This window comes from Apodemus sylvaticus, chromosome 9 (assembly GCF_947179515.1).
Source record: "Apodemus sylvaticus chromosome 9, mApoSyl1.1, whole genome shotgun sequence".
In the NCBI taxonomy this organism is placed as follows: Eukaryota; Metazoa; Chordata; class Mammalia; order Rodentia; family Muridae; genus Apodemus; species Apodemus sylvaticus.
The window spans coordinates 80,645,201-80,662,763 of record NC_067480.1 but is presented as its reverse complement, the minus strand read 5'-3'; the positions used below and the strand labels follow the sequence as shown (position 1 = coordinate 80,662,763).

Here is a 17,563-nt window from a genome sequence, read left to right as displayed (position 1 = left end):
AGGCTGGTGGCAGGGGAACTAGCAAGAGTGCAACACCAGGTCCTCTGGAAGGAGGTAACAGTCCCTACAAGAGCTTAGGTCAAAGTACAACAACCCCTGTTAACACTGCTCTCTGACCTGGACCAGGCCAGGATTGGGTCACTGGGCCAACACCCCTAGACCCTGATAGGGCTTTGCTTCATCTACTTAGTATTAATGATGCTCTGTGGACAGATTAAGATGTGCCCTGGGTTAACAACAGGGATAGAGATTGTCACCACACTAGATGGTCAGAGACTGAGTCCCTGACTCCTCACCCTGGGGTCAGCCTCCTCTATACCCAATCCCCTACCAGAACAAAGTCCAGGACAGGTTCTGCTTCTAGACTGGAATCTCCCTGGCCCCTTAGGACAGGGATCATCAGCCTTGGAGATGGAGAGACAGCTAGACCAAACCAGTACAACCCCAAAGGCCCATTCTAGGCCCAAAGAAGGAACTTTGTTTCACTCTCCATACTTGTGTCCTGTCCCGGGGTATGGGGGCTGGGGGAGGGGTGCTTCAGCACTAGACCCAAGGGGTCCTATTCAGAATCAGATCAACAAAGTATTTGTCGTGGTGGTGGCTGAGTTCTGCAGGTACTTTCCAAGAAACACCAGCTGCTTCCTGGCTTCCTCATGTAGGTGCCGGGGGCTGAACTCAGGCCTCCTATGCTCTGCCCCTGATCCACTGGACACAGGGTTCCTCCCACGCCTCACCTAACAACATGCTGTCTCTCCAGCCCTTCTGTGACGCTGGCCGTGAGCTAGCTCTGTAACATAGGTGAGACCTGAAATTGCAACCTTCTTGCCTCCGCACCCCCAAGTTTCTGGGACCAACTGTCTTGGTGTTTTCAAGAGTCTGAATGGTGGTGGATCAAGGCCAAGACATCACATCAGTTTGATATGGATTTCTAAGTGTCAGGTACAGAAGGAAGGGCCTGGGTGGCTGTGGACAGCAGGAAGGCAATGCGTGTGGAATCTGAGCCCCAGCTCTCCTCTCTGCTGACAGGAGGGCTCTGCGCCCATCCGCTGAGCCATCTTCTCAGAACCACACTGCAGGTCTCTCAGGCCGTAGCTGCCAAGCTTGCCCTGATCCTGGCTCTATCCCAGTTCTCAGGACAGAGTGACGTGTGTCTGTCCCTGGGGGGCGGGGTGGCCCTGCCCTAGCGAGCAGGCCTCCTGCTCGCCCTTGCCTGGCTTACCCAGGGCTAGTTAGGAGACAGTGTCCGGGCACAGTCACCAGGAAGAGCAGAGGGATCAATTCAGGAGCAAGGTCCACGGTCAGGCAAGGGCCGAGGACAGCAGGCAGGGCCGGAGCTGCTGCTGACCTGTAAACACTCTGCCCAGGGACAGCAAGGCCTTGGGGTAGAGAGGGAGGGAAGGAGGGCCGCCAGGTGCCAGGACTCAGTGCTCGAGTGCAGAGGGAGCAGCGAGGGAAGGACCTTGGGAACCATGGGCAGCTGCTGTGAGGGTCAGCTGGGGGACAAGGTCAGTCACTCGACCCACACCTCCTTCCCTGAACCCAGCAGTTCTCAACCTGTAGGTCAAAACCCCTTGGGCAAACCTCTATCTCCAAAAATATTTACATTACAATTCATAACAGCAGCAGAATTACAGTTATGAAACAGCAACGAAAATAATTTTATGGTGGGGGTGGGGGTTCACCACAACGGGAATATTAAGGGCTGCAGTATTAGAAGGTTGAGAACCAGTGAGTGATTGACCCCAATCCGACCCGGGGCGCCCCCAGCACTTGCCCCTCCTAGTAACTGGCAGGTTCAGCCTCCAATGACAGAGACAGCCTTCCAGCCCCCAGGCAGAAAAGATCGATGAGGGGGCGCTCTGGAGGCTGAAGAGGACCCAGGAACCAACCCGAAAGGCCAAAAGGTGTTTGCCCTGGTAGCCTGGGAGAAGGGCCGGGCAGAGCACGCGTCCCCAGGAGCGGGTGGGCACGGGGGCTGCAGTTCTGCTGCCCAGTGGGGTCAGGTCAGCTGCCCACTCCGCAGCCTCTGGCGTGGCTCTAGCTCTCGTGCCCAGCCCCTTTGTGCCACACCTCCTGAGTTCATCCTGGAAGTTCTGAAACTCATGGCAGACAAGGACCAGCAGAAGAGAACGCGTGGTTGAGGGAAGGGGCAGGCCGGGCAGCTGAGGCTGCACGCAGTCCTCCCGGGGGAAGGGGGCGCTGGCGAGCATCGTATGTGCCCCAAGCTCTTCAGCTTCAAGGTCAGGAGTCTCAGCTTGGGGATGCAGGGTAGGACCCAGAGCTGGTGAGGGGACTGTATAGAAAGAGAGCTGCCTTCTGCTGCTGCTCCTCCTCCCTTTGGGGTGGGGTCTCCCAGCAGCCCAGATCCTTCCACGTCTTGCTGTGGTTCAAGGGAAGGAAGAGGGCCCAGCCAAGGGAGACCTGACGCTGGATGGCAGCGCCCCTGCTGGAGCTGCGGGCGTCCCAAGGCCTCCAGCTCTGCTATCAGAGGTCTTGATTCAAGGAGACTAAGTGGGGCTCACAGCTCGTCAGGGGGGCTGTGGGGGAGGGGGGACGCCTTCTGCACACCCTCGTCCTCCTCAGGGCTGGCATCCTCCTCCAGGCTCCCCAGTTCCTTCCTCTGCTTGCTGCCGCCGCCTCCGCCGCCCTTGACCCTGCTGCGCTTCTTTTTGGATTTCTTCCCTCCCAGAGAGGCTATGTCCCCCTTCTTGCCAGACCACCGCTCTGCCAGGCAACCTGAGGGAAAGTGCAGAAAGGCCTCAGGACCAGCTCGGGAGCAGTCCTGTAAGGGGGGTGGGGAAGCAGTTACAGAGGGGCCTCCCACCCTTCTCCCTGTCGCTCACTTCACTGGGGCCAGCAGGCTCCTGTGGGTTCCTGGGCCTGGGGTGACCTCACCTCATCTCAAGCCCCCTGAGATAAATGCCCAGCACTTTCTAGCCCCATGCTTCCTGAGGGACAACAGATGATAAACACGGCCCCGCCCCGCCCCAGCCCCGCCCCAGCTCACTGGTGTCCTTGCCCTTCAGCACGTGGTTGGCACAGAGGAATTCAGTCAGGTCTTCCTCCTGGTGGTTCCTGTACCAGTCCTCAATCACCTCTTCAAACTCTTCCACCAGCACGTCACACTGAGAAGACAGCACCAGGGACTGACTGGTGGGGCCGGGCACCCAGCTCTCTCAAGGGCGCTTGGCTACAACACCACGGTCCACAAAAGTACAAAGGTGTTCGAGGCCAGCCTCTCTGTGTGTGTGTGTGTGTTTCTGTGAGTTTGAGGCGAGCCTGGTGTATATGTGTGCTGTGTTGTGTGTGTGTGTTGTGTGTGTGTGTGTGTGTGTACTGAGTTCCAGGGAAGCCAGGGCTATAGTGAGAACCTCTCTAATAAACAAAGGACTGGCTCCAAGCGCCCCTCCTCAGTGGCAGCCAGTCCTGCCCACCCTGCTGAGTGCCCTTACCTGCTTCTTGAGGTCAGCCACCTCGGCCGAGGTCTCGTTCCACAGCTCATAGGGGATATCCATCACCACCTTGACGCCTTTGTGGACTAGGTTGTGCAGCGTCTCAAAGGTCTCTGACATACCCTGGAGAGGCGACCAGACACAGATGCAGCACCATCTCAGCCTCCACCTCCCTCTTCCTGGAGGCTGACCTCTGTGTGCATGCCTCTAGGGCTGCTCTCCTCAGCAGTCCTCCCCTCAGGCTGGCTGTCCACCACCCAACTAACTACGCACACACCCCAAGCTGTCCTTTTCCCCTGTATGAAGTTGCTCTCTGGTCTTGTGAACCTAGATTTCTTTCCCAGAATATCAGATGTCCTCGGCTCCTTTCCTAGTGGCTACACAGTCCCATCAAATACCACGGTTTAATCATGGAAAACGAAGGCTTCAGATATTTTTCTATCAGCATTCTTTATCTTCTAAATACCAAAAAAGTATTTTTGTTTGTTTGTTTTCAGTGCAGTTTGAGACTGGGAGTAGCAGCTCAGACCTTTAATCACAGGATTCCAGAAACTGACAGAGGCAGATGGATCTCTTGAGAGTTCAAAGACGACCTGTTCTAAATATTGAGTTCTAGGCCAACCAGGAGTATATAATGAGATCCTGTCTCAAAATTAAAAAATAAAAACAAAAATAAAAATAAGGTGGGCATGGTGACGAATTCCCAGAACTTGGGAGACAGAAGCAGATGGATCTCTGGGAGTTTAAGTTTATGGTTGACCTGATCTACATAGTGGGTTTCGGGGCAGACAGAGCTATGTCACAGAGAGACTCTGCCTCAAAATAAATAAACAAGTAAGTAAATAAAATTTAAAAACTGCTGTTTCAGCCAGGGCTAGACAGAGAAACCCTGTCTCTAAAAACCAAAAAACCAAACCAAGCAAACAAACCCTCTGCAGTCTGCATTTTATAGAAACCTGACCTGGGTTTTCTAGAAAGTGTTCGGGAAAGGCTGACTTGGCTTCAGGACAGAGTTTCAGTGTTCCGAGCTGGGTCTACACCAACCCCTGCCACACCGGATATGTACGTAGGGAGAGTAGAGGCTCTCAGGGCCCATGACCTGAGTCGAAATACAAATTAACTCCAAAAAACCCTGAAGATGGGGCGTTCTCAGTACCAAACATTCGGCCACTATCTCCTCCTTTGTTTTTAATATCTGTGTGTGTTGTATGTTTTATGTTTGTGGATGTGCATGTAGAGACAGAGGGAGCCTTGGGTGCTGGGGCTGCCCTCCTTCTCAGCCCTGTTTGGGACTCATTTGCTGATGTATGGCAGATTCACTGGCTCCAGAGCTTCTGGGGGTCTCCTGTGCCCACCCGCTCCTTGCTCCAGGATGCCTGGGGTAACAGGCACATCCGCCTGCATCCGGCTCCATGGGTGTCCGAATTCAGGACCTTCGACTTCTCGCACTGACCCATCTCCCTGGCCAGAGCTACCTGATGGCTGCGCTTACTCGTTGTTCCTGTGTACCCAGGGGGTAAAACTGTCTCGGATAAAAGGGGCTGCAAGTGCCTCTTCCTTCCTTCCTTCCTTCCTTCCTTCCTTCCTTCCTTCCTTCCTTCCTTCCTTCCTTCCTTCCTTCCTTCCTTCCTCCTTCCTTCCTTCCTCCTTCCTTCCTTCCTCCTTCCTTCCTTCCTCCCTCCCTCCCTCTCTCCCTCTCTCTCTCTCTCCCCCCCCCACCCCCCCTTTCAATCAGACTCATTAGCTCCATGTGTGTCTTGTCTGCCCTAGGTGCATGCCTGGACCCTGTGAACCACTACTTGGGTGCTGGGAATCCATCTGTCTCTTCCACAAGAGCAGTGCGAGCTCCTTACTGCTGGGCCACCTCTCCATCTAAGGAGCCCTCCTCCACACCCAGGCCCTCCTGGCTCCAGGTTCTCCTTAGCTTGTGTCTTTCCTCGGTAAACCCAGAGCTCAGCTGGGAAGCAAAGGATTCTTTACGCTGTGAGAAACCGCAACAGCCTTCCTAGGTAGCCCTTGTTCCCAGAGGTCATAAGGCACTACCCACGTTCCCCTTTCCTGGAGAGAAATTCACTCACTCACACACACACACACACACACACACACACACACACACACACACACACACACAGGCTCACACACATACACAGGGGTTGGGCATAGCTCAGTGAGAAGAGCATTGGCCCAGCTTATGCAGAGCTGTGGCTTCCACCCCCATACCATAAAATCAAACTAGGAAAACCCAATGCACCCCCCCCCCCCCCGGCTTTCCGACCTAAGCAGTAGTATGTCACAGGTTTCGCACCTCGTGGTTCCCCCACCGTTCTGGAGACAATCCCACTATGTGGCCCCATCTGGCCTAGAGCTTGTGCTACACAGACTATGCTGGATTAAACTCATAGATCCGGAGCTGGAGAGAGGGCTCAGCAGTTAAGAGCACTGACTGCTCTTCCAGAGGTCTTGAATTCAATTCCCAGCAACCACATGGTGGCTCACAACCATCTGTAATGGGATCCCATGCTCCCTTCTGGTGTACCTGAGGACAGCTACAGTGTACTCATATACATAAAACAAATAAGTTGCAAAAACAAAAACCACCCTCAGAGATGCAGCTGCTTGCCGTGTGTCCTGAGCGCTGCCCTCCCCTCCCACGGCCCCTTCATTCTTTGCTTTATACTGTACAACATCATGAGCACAACCTAGCAAACCCAGCCCTACGGATTTTCTAATAGTCTGCTACCATTTTGTTGTTTTATTCTTTGTCTCCTCTATAGCCCAGGCTGGCCTCAAAGTTCAAGGTCATCCTGCCTCCTAAATCCTGGAATGAACAGGTAAGTCCCACTGCGCTTGAGCAGGAGAAAATACTCTGAAACACGTCCTACGGAAGCAAACAGGGATCAACTAACTAAATCCACTAAGCTTTAAAGACAAGTCCAAAACTTGCCTGAAAAGCCCAGGGGCCTCCGCGGGCTATGGTGGTCATCCTCAGACAGAAGGGAATTCCGAGGACAAGTGTGGATGGTAGGCACAGAAGACACGGAGACAGACTGGAGTCTGCTGTCACCAGCTCCGTCTCCAGAGAGAGCCACTACACACACAGGCACTCAGCAGGAGTCTGAGGAGGTGGCTCTGGGTAGCTCACGGAAGGAACTGATAATCACTGTCTCCTATCTATTTTTTTAAGACAGGGTTTCATGTACCCCAGGCTAGCCTTAAACTGGCTATGTAACAGGCTAGCTTTGAATTCCTGACTCCTTATCCTCCTGTTCCACTACTGGGAGGCAAGTACCTCAAGTAGTACCCTCAAGTCTGTCTTCTAGTATCTCCCCTCACACTGCTGTGAGAATCTTCCGGACCCCTAGTGATTTTGATACCCACGTGAGCTGCCAGCTTGGGGCATTTCTGCCTGTACCTGACATGGAGAAATATACCTCATGCCACTGAGGAGTCAGTGCTCAGCAAGGAATATCAGTCGCTATCCAAGAACCTGAGGGAGGAAAAGGAGGAGGGTCCCAGGCATGACCTGCCCATCACACACACACCCACAGACACACTTAGATTCATGAGGGCCTAGCCCCAAAGGGAATGAGGCACAAGCACAAAGCCAACCTTGGCAAACCGGTTGCTGCCCGTCCTCTCCTTGTGCAGGCTGTAGTCCAGAAGCCTCTTGCAAATGGTCTCAGTGACTTCAATTAACCGTAAGTCCCTGCCGAGACAGCAGCAGGAGAGGCACTAAGTTCCCCTCCCCTCCTCCTGGAGCAGCGGTCCGTCCCTGTCCCTCCAGCCCTGCGCCCAACACCTGCACATCTCACCAACGGGAAGGCAAAGCTGGGAGGAAGATAGGTCATCTGGCCTGGGGACTCTGAAATGCTGGAACACAGACCAGAGAGACAATATTTTAACAGATCTAAGGGAAGGGTCTGTGTGTGCAGGTGTCTATGGGATCAAACCCAGCACCTTGGTTTGTCTAAGGCAAAAGCCTATCACTGAATCTAACCTTAAATCAATTTTTTTTTTTAAAAAAATCTATTTGTGTGTGTGTGTGTGTGTGTGTACATACGCCACATGTGTGCAGTGCTGGTGGAGGCAGTAGGAGGTCTTAGATCTCCTGGTGTCAGGGTATCAGGTGGTCTCAGGCTGTCTGACACGCACTGAAGCCGGCCGCTCTAGAGCAGCTGGGGGTACTCTGAGCTGCTGAGCCAGCCCTCCCTCCAGCTCCTACTTTTTAGAAAATCTGCGGTCCTAGGAATCGAAGTCAGGACATGAGGCATGACAGACAAGTCCTTGGCTATGTCTACTTTTTCCCTATAAAGTAAAATGCACCAGTCTTTTTAAAAACAGACTTTTAAGTTGTCACTATTAGTAAAGACATCAAGAACAAGTCTTTCCCAGTGCTCCCTAGAAACAACTTATTACCACTTATTTTTTTCCTTCCTGAGACAGGGTTTCTCTGTGCAGACCAGGCTGGCCTCAAACTCTTGAGATCTTTTTTTTTCTTTTTTTGGTTTTTTGGATTTGGTTTTTTTGAGACAGGGTTTCTCTGTATAGCTCTGGCTGTCCTGGAACTCACTCTGTAGACCAGGCTGGCCTGAACTCAGAAATCCGCCCGCCTCTGCCTCCCAAGTGCTGGGATTACAGGTGTGCGCCACCACCACCAAGCTCCACCAGGTCTATCTATTAATCATGTGTGTGTACAAATTCCCGTGTGTGTGCACCTATGTGCAGATACACACACATGCGCACACATACATGTGGAGATCACCATCGGGCTGATGTCTCTTTGATCACTCTGCGTCTTTTGAGGCAGGGTTTCTCTGAATCTGCAGCTCACCTTCTGGACTAGACTGAGGTAGGACAAGTCTTAGGGTCCCCTCCAGCCCAGCCCTGCCATCACCAGGATCAGAGGTGAGTGCCACTCTTCATGCAGGTGCTGAGGACAGAGTCAAAGCCTCGCACTTGCACGCCAAGCACTCTGCCAACAGCCATCCCCCAGCCGTTAACCACTGGTCTCCTGCTATGTGGAGACCGGGCTGGCAGTAAACTCAAGAGATCCCCTGCCTCTGCCCGCTCCGTGCTGGGACTAGAGGTGAACACATGGCGCCTAGCCCACCACTTCTCTAAAGTCATTTGTCACACCTCTTGGGTCATGACCTCATCTTCTCCACTGGGTTCTGGCAGACCTATCTATGCTGAAGAGGCTGAGCTTCCCTGTCAGGCTCCTTTTCTGGTTGGAAGGCTTACCTATGTGGTTGCTGCACTGTGTTAGTAGAATCACATGGAAGCAAACAATAGTAGTCCAGACACCACGGTGAGCACCAATCACAGTGTAATGTACACCACACTCGCAAACTGCCAGGTTTGAGCTCACTGAGATGCTAACCCTGAAAGCAGCCTTGTCCCTCCCACCACACACTCCTGTCAGTGTTTCTCAATGTGTCCTCAAGGTGCCCTGTTTGGGGATGGGCTGTGGCAGGGAGGAGAAAACAATAACGTGGGCATGCCTGGAGACTCACCTCGGGGATTCTGCGCTCTGTGCTCTGAGCACAGAGATGAACTATTTCCAACAGATGCTATTACTGCTTGTCTCATGAAATAAAAATGTCTGCAGTGGGAAAGAGAAGCCGGGAATTCAGCCACGGCCAGCTCAGCCACGGCCAGAGCGCTCAGCTGGGAACTCCAGCTGGCTGCCTCAACCTCCCTACTCCCTGCTGGACGCTGGTGGGACTTGATTTGACTGTTGTATTTGTTCTTTTACTTGGAAGCCTAGCATGGCGGGACGGACGCCCATCTGTGGGGACTTCGGACCGAGATCTCCAGCTGGCCACCTTCAGGGCTTCCCCAGTCTATTCTGGAGGCTTCAACGCCTGACTGAGTATTGTGCTGGCTGCCTCCCTTCCTCTTTCTGTGATTTATTTCCTTACTTTAGCTTACTGCATACTTAATAGCTCATCTCCCCCAATCCTGAAAATACAGCCAGATGAGTTGGTCTGCACTTTTGATCCCAGCACTTGGGAGGCAGAGGCTAGCAGATCCATTATGAGCTGAAAGCCAGCCTGGTCTACAGAGCAAGTTCCAGGACAGTCAGGGCTACACAGAGAAACCCTGTCTTGTAAATCCAGAAAAAAGAAGAGAGAGAGAGAGAGAGAGAGAGAGAGAGAGAGAGAGAGTCTTGCCACATAATAATTAGTGGTTTGTAATCGTAAGTCTCCGCTGACATTCTCAGAGGCTAACCTTACTCTAGATATTCCCTCACAGACATGGCCAAAGGCCCTCCCCTAGGGGATTCCTGACAAATCGGTCACTAACACTGTCACTATGCCCAAGCAGGGCATGAGCACTAATTTGTCAGGGTCCTGCCTTGTCTCCCAGCTAGGGCTGCAGGTCTGCGATACTGTCCCCAGCACAGACCCTTCTGTCCCACTGCCCTCCTGTCCTACTATGTGATCTGGGAGATCCAAGACTCATTGGGCCAACCATGGAGGCCTCAAACCTCTGGGGAGCTCCCGCCTCTGCCTTTTTCCAAGTGAAGGACTATGGGTAGGCACACGGTGCCTAGGCATGAATCATTCTGAGGGCAAAACATGTCCTTTGCTTTTTTTTTTGTTGTTAAGAAAATGTTTTTAATATAGGTGTTGTATGTGTCTGTCTGTGTGTGTGTGTATGTCACAAGTATGGGTGTCCCAAGGTGTCCAGAAAAGGGCATCAAAATCCCCTGGCACTAGAGTTACAGGTGGTTGTGAGTCACCCAACATGGATGCCAGGAGCTGAACTTCCATCTACTGGGGAAGCAGCAAGTATTCTCAAGGCCCAAGTTCTCGACCCATGGGTCTCGAGCCCTTTGCAGGTGTTTAACGACCTTCTCACAGGGGTCTCGTATCAGATATCCTGCATATCAGATATTTACATTATGATTCATAACAGTAGCAAAACTACAGTTATGAAGTAGTAATGAAAATAATGTTATGGTTAGGATCACGATGCCGTGAGGAACTGTGTTAAAGGGCTGCAGTGTCAGGAAGGGGAGGGAACCACTGTCCTGTTGCTTATTTTTCAAGACAGGGTTTCTTTTGCTTTTTTTGTTTTTTTCCGAGACAGGGTTTCTCTGTATAGCCCTGGCTGTCCTGGAGCTCACTCTGTAGACCAGGCTGGCCTCGAACTCAGAAATCCGCCTGCCTCTGCCTCCCAGAGTGCTGGGATTACAGGCGTGTGCCGCCACCACCCGGCGAGACAGGGTTTCTTTGTATAGCCTTGCCTGTCCTAGAATTAGACCTGGCCAGCTTCTAACTCACAGGGATCTGCTTGCCTCTGTCTCCTGAGTGCTGGGATTAAAGATGCACACTACTATTGCCCGGCTGAGAACCACTGTCATACGGGCTCGGCTCTCTCTCCAGGATGCTCATGTTGCTTTTCTTGTGTGTGTGTGTGTCTGTGTCTATGTGAGTGTAAGGTTTGCTGCCACGCGTCTAGACCTGCAGAACCCCCAGCTGGCCCTTGCCTCATTTCAACTTTTCTAACTTTTTATTTTATGTGTCTAGGGTTCTGCTTGCACGTTTGTCTGTGCACCCCATGCATGCAGTGCCTGACAGGCCTGCCTGAGGAAGAGGAGGTAACTACCCTGGGCATGGAGTTACCGATGGTTGTGTGGAGCTGGGAATTGAACCAGGACTTGTCAAAGAGCAAACAGTTCTTTGAAGGGCTGAGCCATCTCTCCAGCACACTGAGTGTCATTTTGAAAGGATGATCTTAACTGATATAAAGTGTTTTTGTTTTTTATGTTTGTATCTGGCAAAATAAAAATCTGGTAATCCAGCTGACACACACCTTTAATCCCAGTACTCAGGAGGCAGAAGCAGGTGGATGTCTGAGTTCAAGGCCAGCCTGATCGACACAGTGAGTTACAGGACAGCCAGAGTCACACAGAAAGACCCTGTCTCACTTAAGTATGTAAAAAACAAAACTCTGGTAATCCCATTTTTCTAAAAGATCTTTGTATGTATGTTATGTATGTACATATGCATGTGTGTATGTATGTATGTATATATGTATGTACATATATGAGCACATTGTCCCTGACATATCAGAAGAAGGCATCGGATCCCATTACAGATGGTTGTGAGACACCATGTGGTTGCTGGGAATTGAACTCATGACCTCTGGAAAGCACAACCAGTGCTCTTAACCACTGAGGATCTCCAGCCCTCCATGTTAGCAATTTTTAAATAAATCACACTGGATCGTGAGATCCAAGTGGCTGGGATCCACCAGGTTTCCTGTCGGTCTCACTTTTCTAGATGAGAAACTTAAGGCACAGAGAAAGGATTGATGAAGATCCCCTAACCTGTTAGTGGCAGAATCAGGGAACAAACTGAGTCAGTTATTGTGACCCAAGACTTTGTTGTGGGCTTGCCTAGATGGGAGAGGACAGGAACCACGACCCTGCTTCCCAAGTCCCCCCTCCCCCACACGCAGCAGGCCAGGCCGCTAAGTCGCCTGCACTCACGATTTGGTGTACTTGACTCCAGAGGCTTTCCGGTCCAGGATGCCGTAGCCTGTGCCAATCACTTCCTTGGTCTTTCCCGTTTCCTCAAAAGCCGACTTCAGCTCCACAGCAACATACTTGCACACTGGAGAAGGAAGACACAGGGCTCACTGAGCGCACAGGGCTCCTTCTGGGAGGCCAGCAGGCAGCCAGACAAACCAGGCGGGTGGGTGTCCCTTCCTAGCCTGGGTCAAACCAGTATTTTGTTTGCTAATTAGTTCCCAGCCACAAGTAGAGTACACTATCCTATGTCCGTTTCCAGCCTAGATCCCTGAACTCCCATCACTACCAAAAGAGCTATCAAGGAAGCTGAGGCAAGGGGGCTGTGAATTCAAGGCCAGCCTGGGCAACACAGGAGACAGGGAGAAATGTCAAAATGTAGGCAGGTGTGGTGGTATGCCCCTGTAATCTCAGCACTCAGGAAACAGAGGCAGGTATGTCTGTGAGTTCAAGGCCAGCCTCCGTACATAACAAAATCCAGGATGTCAGAGCTACATGATGAGACTTTCTCCCAAAAAAATAATTAGACCTAGAGGCTGGAGACATGGCTAAGAGCACTGACTAATCTTCCGGAGGTCCTGAGTTCAAATCCCAGCAACCACATGCTGGCTCATAACCACCTGTAACGAGATCTGATGCCCTCTTCTAGAGTGTCTGAAGATAGCTATGCTATAGTGTACTCATATATAATAAATAAATCTTGTTTTTTTCCGTTTCTTTGTTTGTTTTTTGGGACAGGGTTTTTCTGGAACTTACTCTGTAGACCAGGCTGGCCTTGAACTCAGAAATCCACCTGCCTCTGCCTCCCAAGTGCTGGGATTAAAGGCATGCGCCACCACCGCCCGACCAATAAATACATCTTAAAAAAAATTAGACCTAAACAATTACTAGGGCTGCATATAAGGACTAGGTGGCTAAGAGCACTTGCTCTTGCAAAAGACCTGGCTTCTGTTCCCAGCCTCCACATGGCAGCTCACAGTCATCACTTAACTCTAGCTGCAGGGGACCCAATGCCTTTTCTGGCCTCTGCAAACACTGCACTGAATGAGGTACACGCACACACATACACACACACACATACACACACACATGCACGCGCACGCGTGCCTGTAGATACATACTTACACACCGAATACATCTTTAAAAATAATAATAAAAATAATGGGCTGGAGAGGTGGCTCAGCAGGTAATGGGGTCACTCCCAAACCTAGTGACCAGAGTTCTGTCCCCAGGATCCACAGGGTGGGAGAAGAGATTGATGGACCCCCACAGACACACTGTGGTACATGCCCGTCTGCCCTTCCAGCTGCCCAACAAATACAAGTAAATGCAAACAAATTCTAGAATAAACCTAATAAAATACCCATGCACTTTAAGCTGACAGGATAGAATGAAAAATGCTGCCCTACTCACAGTGAACAACCATTAATGATTTCCTGCAGTATCTAATATTTAGTACTCAATCTCAACAATTATACATTATAAACAATTACATATCATGATGAGCTTCCTGTGAACACGAACTTCTGTGTAACCATAAAACAATATGGTACTCAGGAAATTAATGGGACTTGTCCAATACTTCATATTAAATTTCTCTACTTGTGTTTTATGGCTGTCTTATTCCTTGACTTCATGTGCTTTCTATCAATTACCTCTGGCTGCCGAGTTAATCTGTTGGGGGGAGGAAAGGCGGCACTGTTTGTGTGTGTTCTCTTTCTCCCCCTCCCCTCCACAGCAGTTATTAAGGAGCTGCCCTTGCTGAGCACTGGGGACATGGGGACAGGGAGATGGTGACTAAGGCCCCAGATGCTCAGTGTGAAAGAGAAAGTCCTGTCAGCAACCACTGAGGAGCCTGCCTCCCTCAGGGCGAGATGTGCCCACACGGCCTGGGGGAAGTGTTTAATGCCCTCTAGAGGCTTCTCAGACCCAGTCTCCTGACATACATTAAATAGCCTCAAGAAAGTTCTGAAGTACTCACACATGCTCCTGCCTTCACTGGCCTCTCAGGGAACCACGATTCCCGGAAGATCCAGTTTAGACATAAACCAGACTTGTGGGAGACTCATGGCCTAGACTCCAGAACCCCATGGATTACCACCCACTTTCTCTGGGCAGCTTCTCCTTCCTCTGCGCAGAGGCCTCTTCCACTTACACTCTTAAGCCTAAAGGCAGGCCCTGTGAGCCAGAAACAGTCAGCAATTAACAAGAAAAATGCAATACTAATAAACATAACTAAATACAGTATTAAGAGGTGCCTAACTAAGAGCCAAAGTTTGCCAAATCACTCCATGACTGAAAATAATCTCTACTGATTGCAAAATGAGTTTAGGCTTCGATGGGCTATAAGATCCTTGCCAGCTCTATGATTCTGCATTTATGGATGTCTCTTAAGGAAAAGAAATGAGCTTCCTGGGGAGAAAGCTGGGGGCTGGGGAGATAGCTCAGTTTTAAGAGCCCTGGCTGCTTTTCCAGAGGTCCTGAGTTCAATTCCCAACACCAACTTGTTGGCTCACAACCATCAATAATGGGATCCTGTCTGAGGGTCTTCCACCATGCAGCATACATACAAATATAGCACTCATATACATAAAATACATACATAAAAAAAAACTTAAAATACTTAAGATCCTTTAAAAAAGAAAGAAAAGGAGGCAGGCCAGGCAGTGGTGGTGCACACCTTTACTCCCAGCACTCTGAAGGCTGAGGCAGGAGGATCTCTGAGTTTGGGGCCAGCCTGGTTTATACAGCAAGATGCAAGATAACCAGGACTACACAGAGAAACCCTATCTTGAAGAAAGAAAAGAAAAGACAGGACAAAACCCCCAGGACTGGTGGGGAGTGTACGGGAAGCATCCTAGAGCAGGTGAGACCTTTTATCAGGTATCTTCAGTGAGTTCACATTAACCCTAGGGAGTCTTCCTTAAAAACAAACAAATCCTATGTAGTTACAGTGTGTGTGTGCACATCCTTGTGTGGGCATGCACACGGAGGCCAGAGTTCCTTTCCGATACTGTTCATCTTTTTTTTCAGACAAGGTTTCGCACTTGAACCTGGAGCGAGGGAGAGGACTTGGTTAACTGGCCGGTCTCCCGGGCATGTCTTCAGGTGCGGGGCTCACAGGTCATGAACACTGCAGCATCTGGCTTTTTATGTCTGTATTGGGGATCTGAACTCAGACTTTCAGGCCCGGCCACTGAACCATGTCCCCTGCCCCCATTCTCACGTTTAACAGCTCTAATGGGAGGATTAATGTGTCTCAAACCACCAGGCCCACTTCCGAGTGATTAGGGAGCATCTGGGCTGTGTAGATCTGCTTGGTGCATAAAATGGATTTCCTGAATACTTGGGGGAGGGGGACTTCGAGGCTGAAGAGGAGTGATGGCTGCAAAGGTCTGAGAGGAAACTGAAAAATGAAGACCGGGACAAAAAGAAGGTCTCGGTTCCTTGTCCTCTCGATTTTAAAAATCTACCTCCATCACCTCAGTCTCCTCTGCGCTCTATGCTTTGGCAAAGTGACCTCTTGATCCTCTGAGTGTGAGCCTCCTCTCTCCGCATACACTCACTGCCTCTACATATAATCCTATGTAAACCAAAGCCCCCCCCCTTTTTTTTTTGGTTTGCCAATAAACATTTGCAGCCCAGTCCCTGTTCTCAAGAAGCAAAAAACCATACACAAATTAGGCTGTAGTGAAAGCACAACGGGTAAATTTTCAGGTTCCCTTTTCTGTGTCATATGGACCTTTTCAGTTCCTCAAACTCGCCCTTTGGCTTCCAGGCCGGCAGGGCCCTCCTCATCTGCCTCTGTTTCTGTGGTTTGTACGAAGTGGGTTTCTCTGCTCGTTCCTTTTCCTGGCCAACTCTGAATTTCGCAGCAGTTTTCCCATATGAAGCCTTCCCTCCACCCCCACCTCTAGGCATGATGAGCAGCAACCTCCGGCCAGCCCCAAAGCAGGGACCTGTAGGTTACCCGAGAGTCTCTGCACCCAGCAGCGCCGAGCACGCGACAGGGCCAAGGAGACCCCAGCCCCGGACCTGCCCGGCCAGGACCCTTCCCAAGGCCCCGCCCCCGCCCGCCCCTCGGGCTGGCTACGCCCCGCGGCCCCGCCCCCTCACCTTCGCATTTGCTGGGCAATCGCACCCAGTCGGTCTCCTCCGCCCCGGCGGGGCTCGGGCCCAGCTTCGGGGCAGGAAGGAGCAGCAGCGGCAGCAGCAGCAAGGGAAGCAGGAGGCAGCGGGGCGCGAGCTCAGACATGGACTCCATGGCCCAGCCGGACCCGGAGCGGAGCGGACCGGACCCGGAGGCGCTTCCTCCGGCTGCGCGCGCGGAGCAGCTTCCCCCGGCTGCTTCCGGGACTGTGCACGTGCCTCCGTGTAACCACGGCAACGGCGAGCCCAGGCCCGCCCCCTCGCCCCGTAGCCTCTAGCTGCTTTCGAAACGGACCAAGGCCCGCGGGCGACGCAACCAATGGGTTCGCTCGGCGTCTGCTTTCTAGCCAATGGGGGAAAAAAGATCTTTTTTTTCCCATAGCGATCTCACCGCCATCTGACAGAGGCTCAGTGAGAAGCTGGAGCATCAGATCCTAGGGGCTAGACCCACCATCATACCTTTGATGAACCAGCCTTGGGCGCTCTAGCCCCGATAACGGACTGTCTTTCATTGTTTGGTTTCTCGTTTTCTGTCTTTTGATCTTCGAGACAGGGTTTCTTGGTGTATCCCTGGCTCTCCTGGAATTCACTGCGTGGGCCAGGCTGGCCTCGAATTCAGCGATCCAGCTGCGCCTCCACACCGGGCCTCGTGGTTTCTTTTCCTCGTTAAGGTGTTAATAAAAAGTCTTTATATATTTATTTTGTGTTGGAGGACGACTGAAATCAGTTGCCTCCTTCCACCATGTTGGTTCTGGGCTTCCAACTTGGCTCCTAAACCCTTAATGGTGCTCCCCTTTACCCACTAAGCCAGCTCATCAACCCTATCCATGGCTTTCTTCCTAAAGTTGCAAACCCTCACTAGACACCGGCTTCTAAATTTTATTGTGGCAGCCACACACTCTTAATAAATACTTAGGGACTCACAACAACCCTTAGGCCCAGTAACTTTGCATTTCTCCTTATGGAAACTAGAATTGATGAATAAACAGATAAGAGGGATCCTCCTACATCTCTCAGGCTTGCCTTGTTGGGAAGCTCAAATCAATTCATGAATTAATGGGATTGAAAAAGAAAAACTAGGGCTGCCACTCACTGGTAGATCTTTACCTAGCACTTGACTACACAAGCCTGGTGTTCCAAATCCAGGCGGCCATAAACCTGGAGGTGTGCGTTGGTCCAAGCCTAGTTAGTGTCTTAGGTTTCTATTCCTGTACAAACATCATGACCAAGAAGCAAGTTGGGGAGGAAAGGGTTTATTTAGCTTACACTTCCACATTGCTGTTGATTGCCAAAGGAAGTCAGGACTGGAACTCTAGCAGGTCAGGAAGCAGGAACTGATACAGAGGCCATGGAGGGATGTTCCTTACTGGCTTGCTTCCCCTGCCTTGCTCAGCCTGCTCTCTTACAGAACCCAAGACCACCA

At 51.3% G+C, this 17,563-nt stretch overlaps 1 protein-coding gene across 3 annotated transcripts; it reads right to left on the bottom strand.

Annotated features, from left to right (window-relative positions):
* Nucleotides 1-1,628: 1,628 nt before the first annotated feature.
* On the bottom strand, nt 1,629-16,353 carry Cnpy3 (canopy FGF signaling regulator 3). 3 transcript variants are annotated; one of them, XM_052192074.1, is made up of 6 exons: nt 16,108-16,352; nt 11,953-12,076; nt 7,062-7,158; nt 3,453-3,575; nt 3,008-3,125; nt 1,629-2,736 (listed from the first exon to the last, which is right to left on the bottom strand). In XM_052192074.1, exons 1-6 carry the CDS (start codon nt 16,253-16,255, stop codon nt 2,519-2,521), a joined length of 828 nt encoding a protein of 275 aa, XP_052048034.1. In that variant the 5' UTR covers nt 16,256-16,352; the 3' UTR covers nt 1,629-2,518. The 3 variants fall into 3 exon arrangements, with proteins under 3 accessions (XP_052048034.1, XP_052048036.1, XP_052048035.1); XM_052192075.1 differs by having other exon boundaries at nt 2,710-2,782; nt 16,108-16,353; XM_052192076.1 differs by lacking the exons at nt 7,062-7,158; nt 16,108-16,352 and having other exon boundaries at nt 11,953-12,051.
* Between the last annotated feature and the right edge of the window lie 1,210 nt (nt 16,354-17,563).

What these genes read in the sequence shown, in the direction of transcription:
- Cnpy3 (XM_052192074.1), bottom strand. Translation starts at nt 16,255, where the DNA reads ATGGAGTCCATGTCTGAGCTCGCGCCCCGCTGCCTCCTGCTTCCCTTG. An exon ending in TGGCTGACCTCAAGAAGCAG is followed by an intron (nt 3,126 to 3,452) that starts GTAAGGGCACTC and finishes CTGTCTTCTCAG; the next exon opens with TGTGACGTGCTGGTGGAAGA. An exon ending in GCTGAAGGGCAAGGACACCA is followed by an intron (nt 2,737 to 3,007) that starts GTGAGCTGGGGC and finishes ACTTTCCCTCAG; the next exon opens with GTTGCCTGGCAGAGCGGTGG.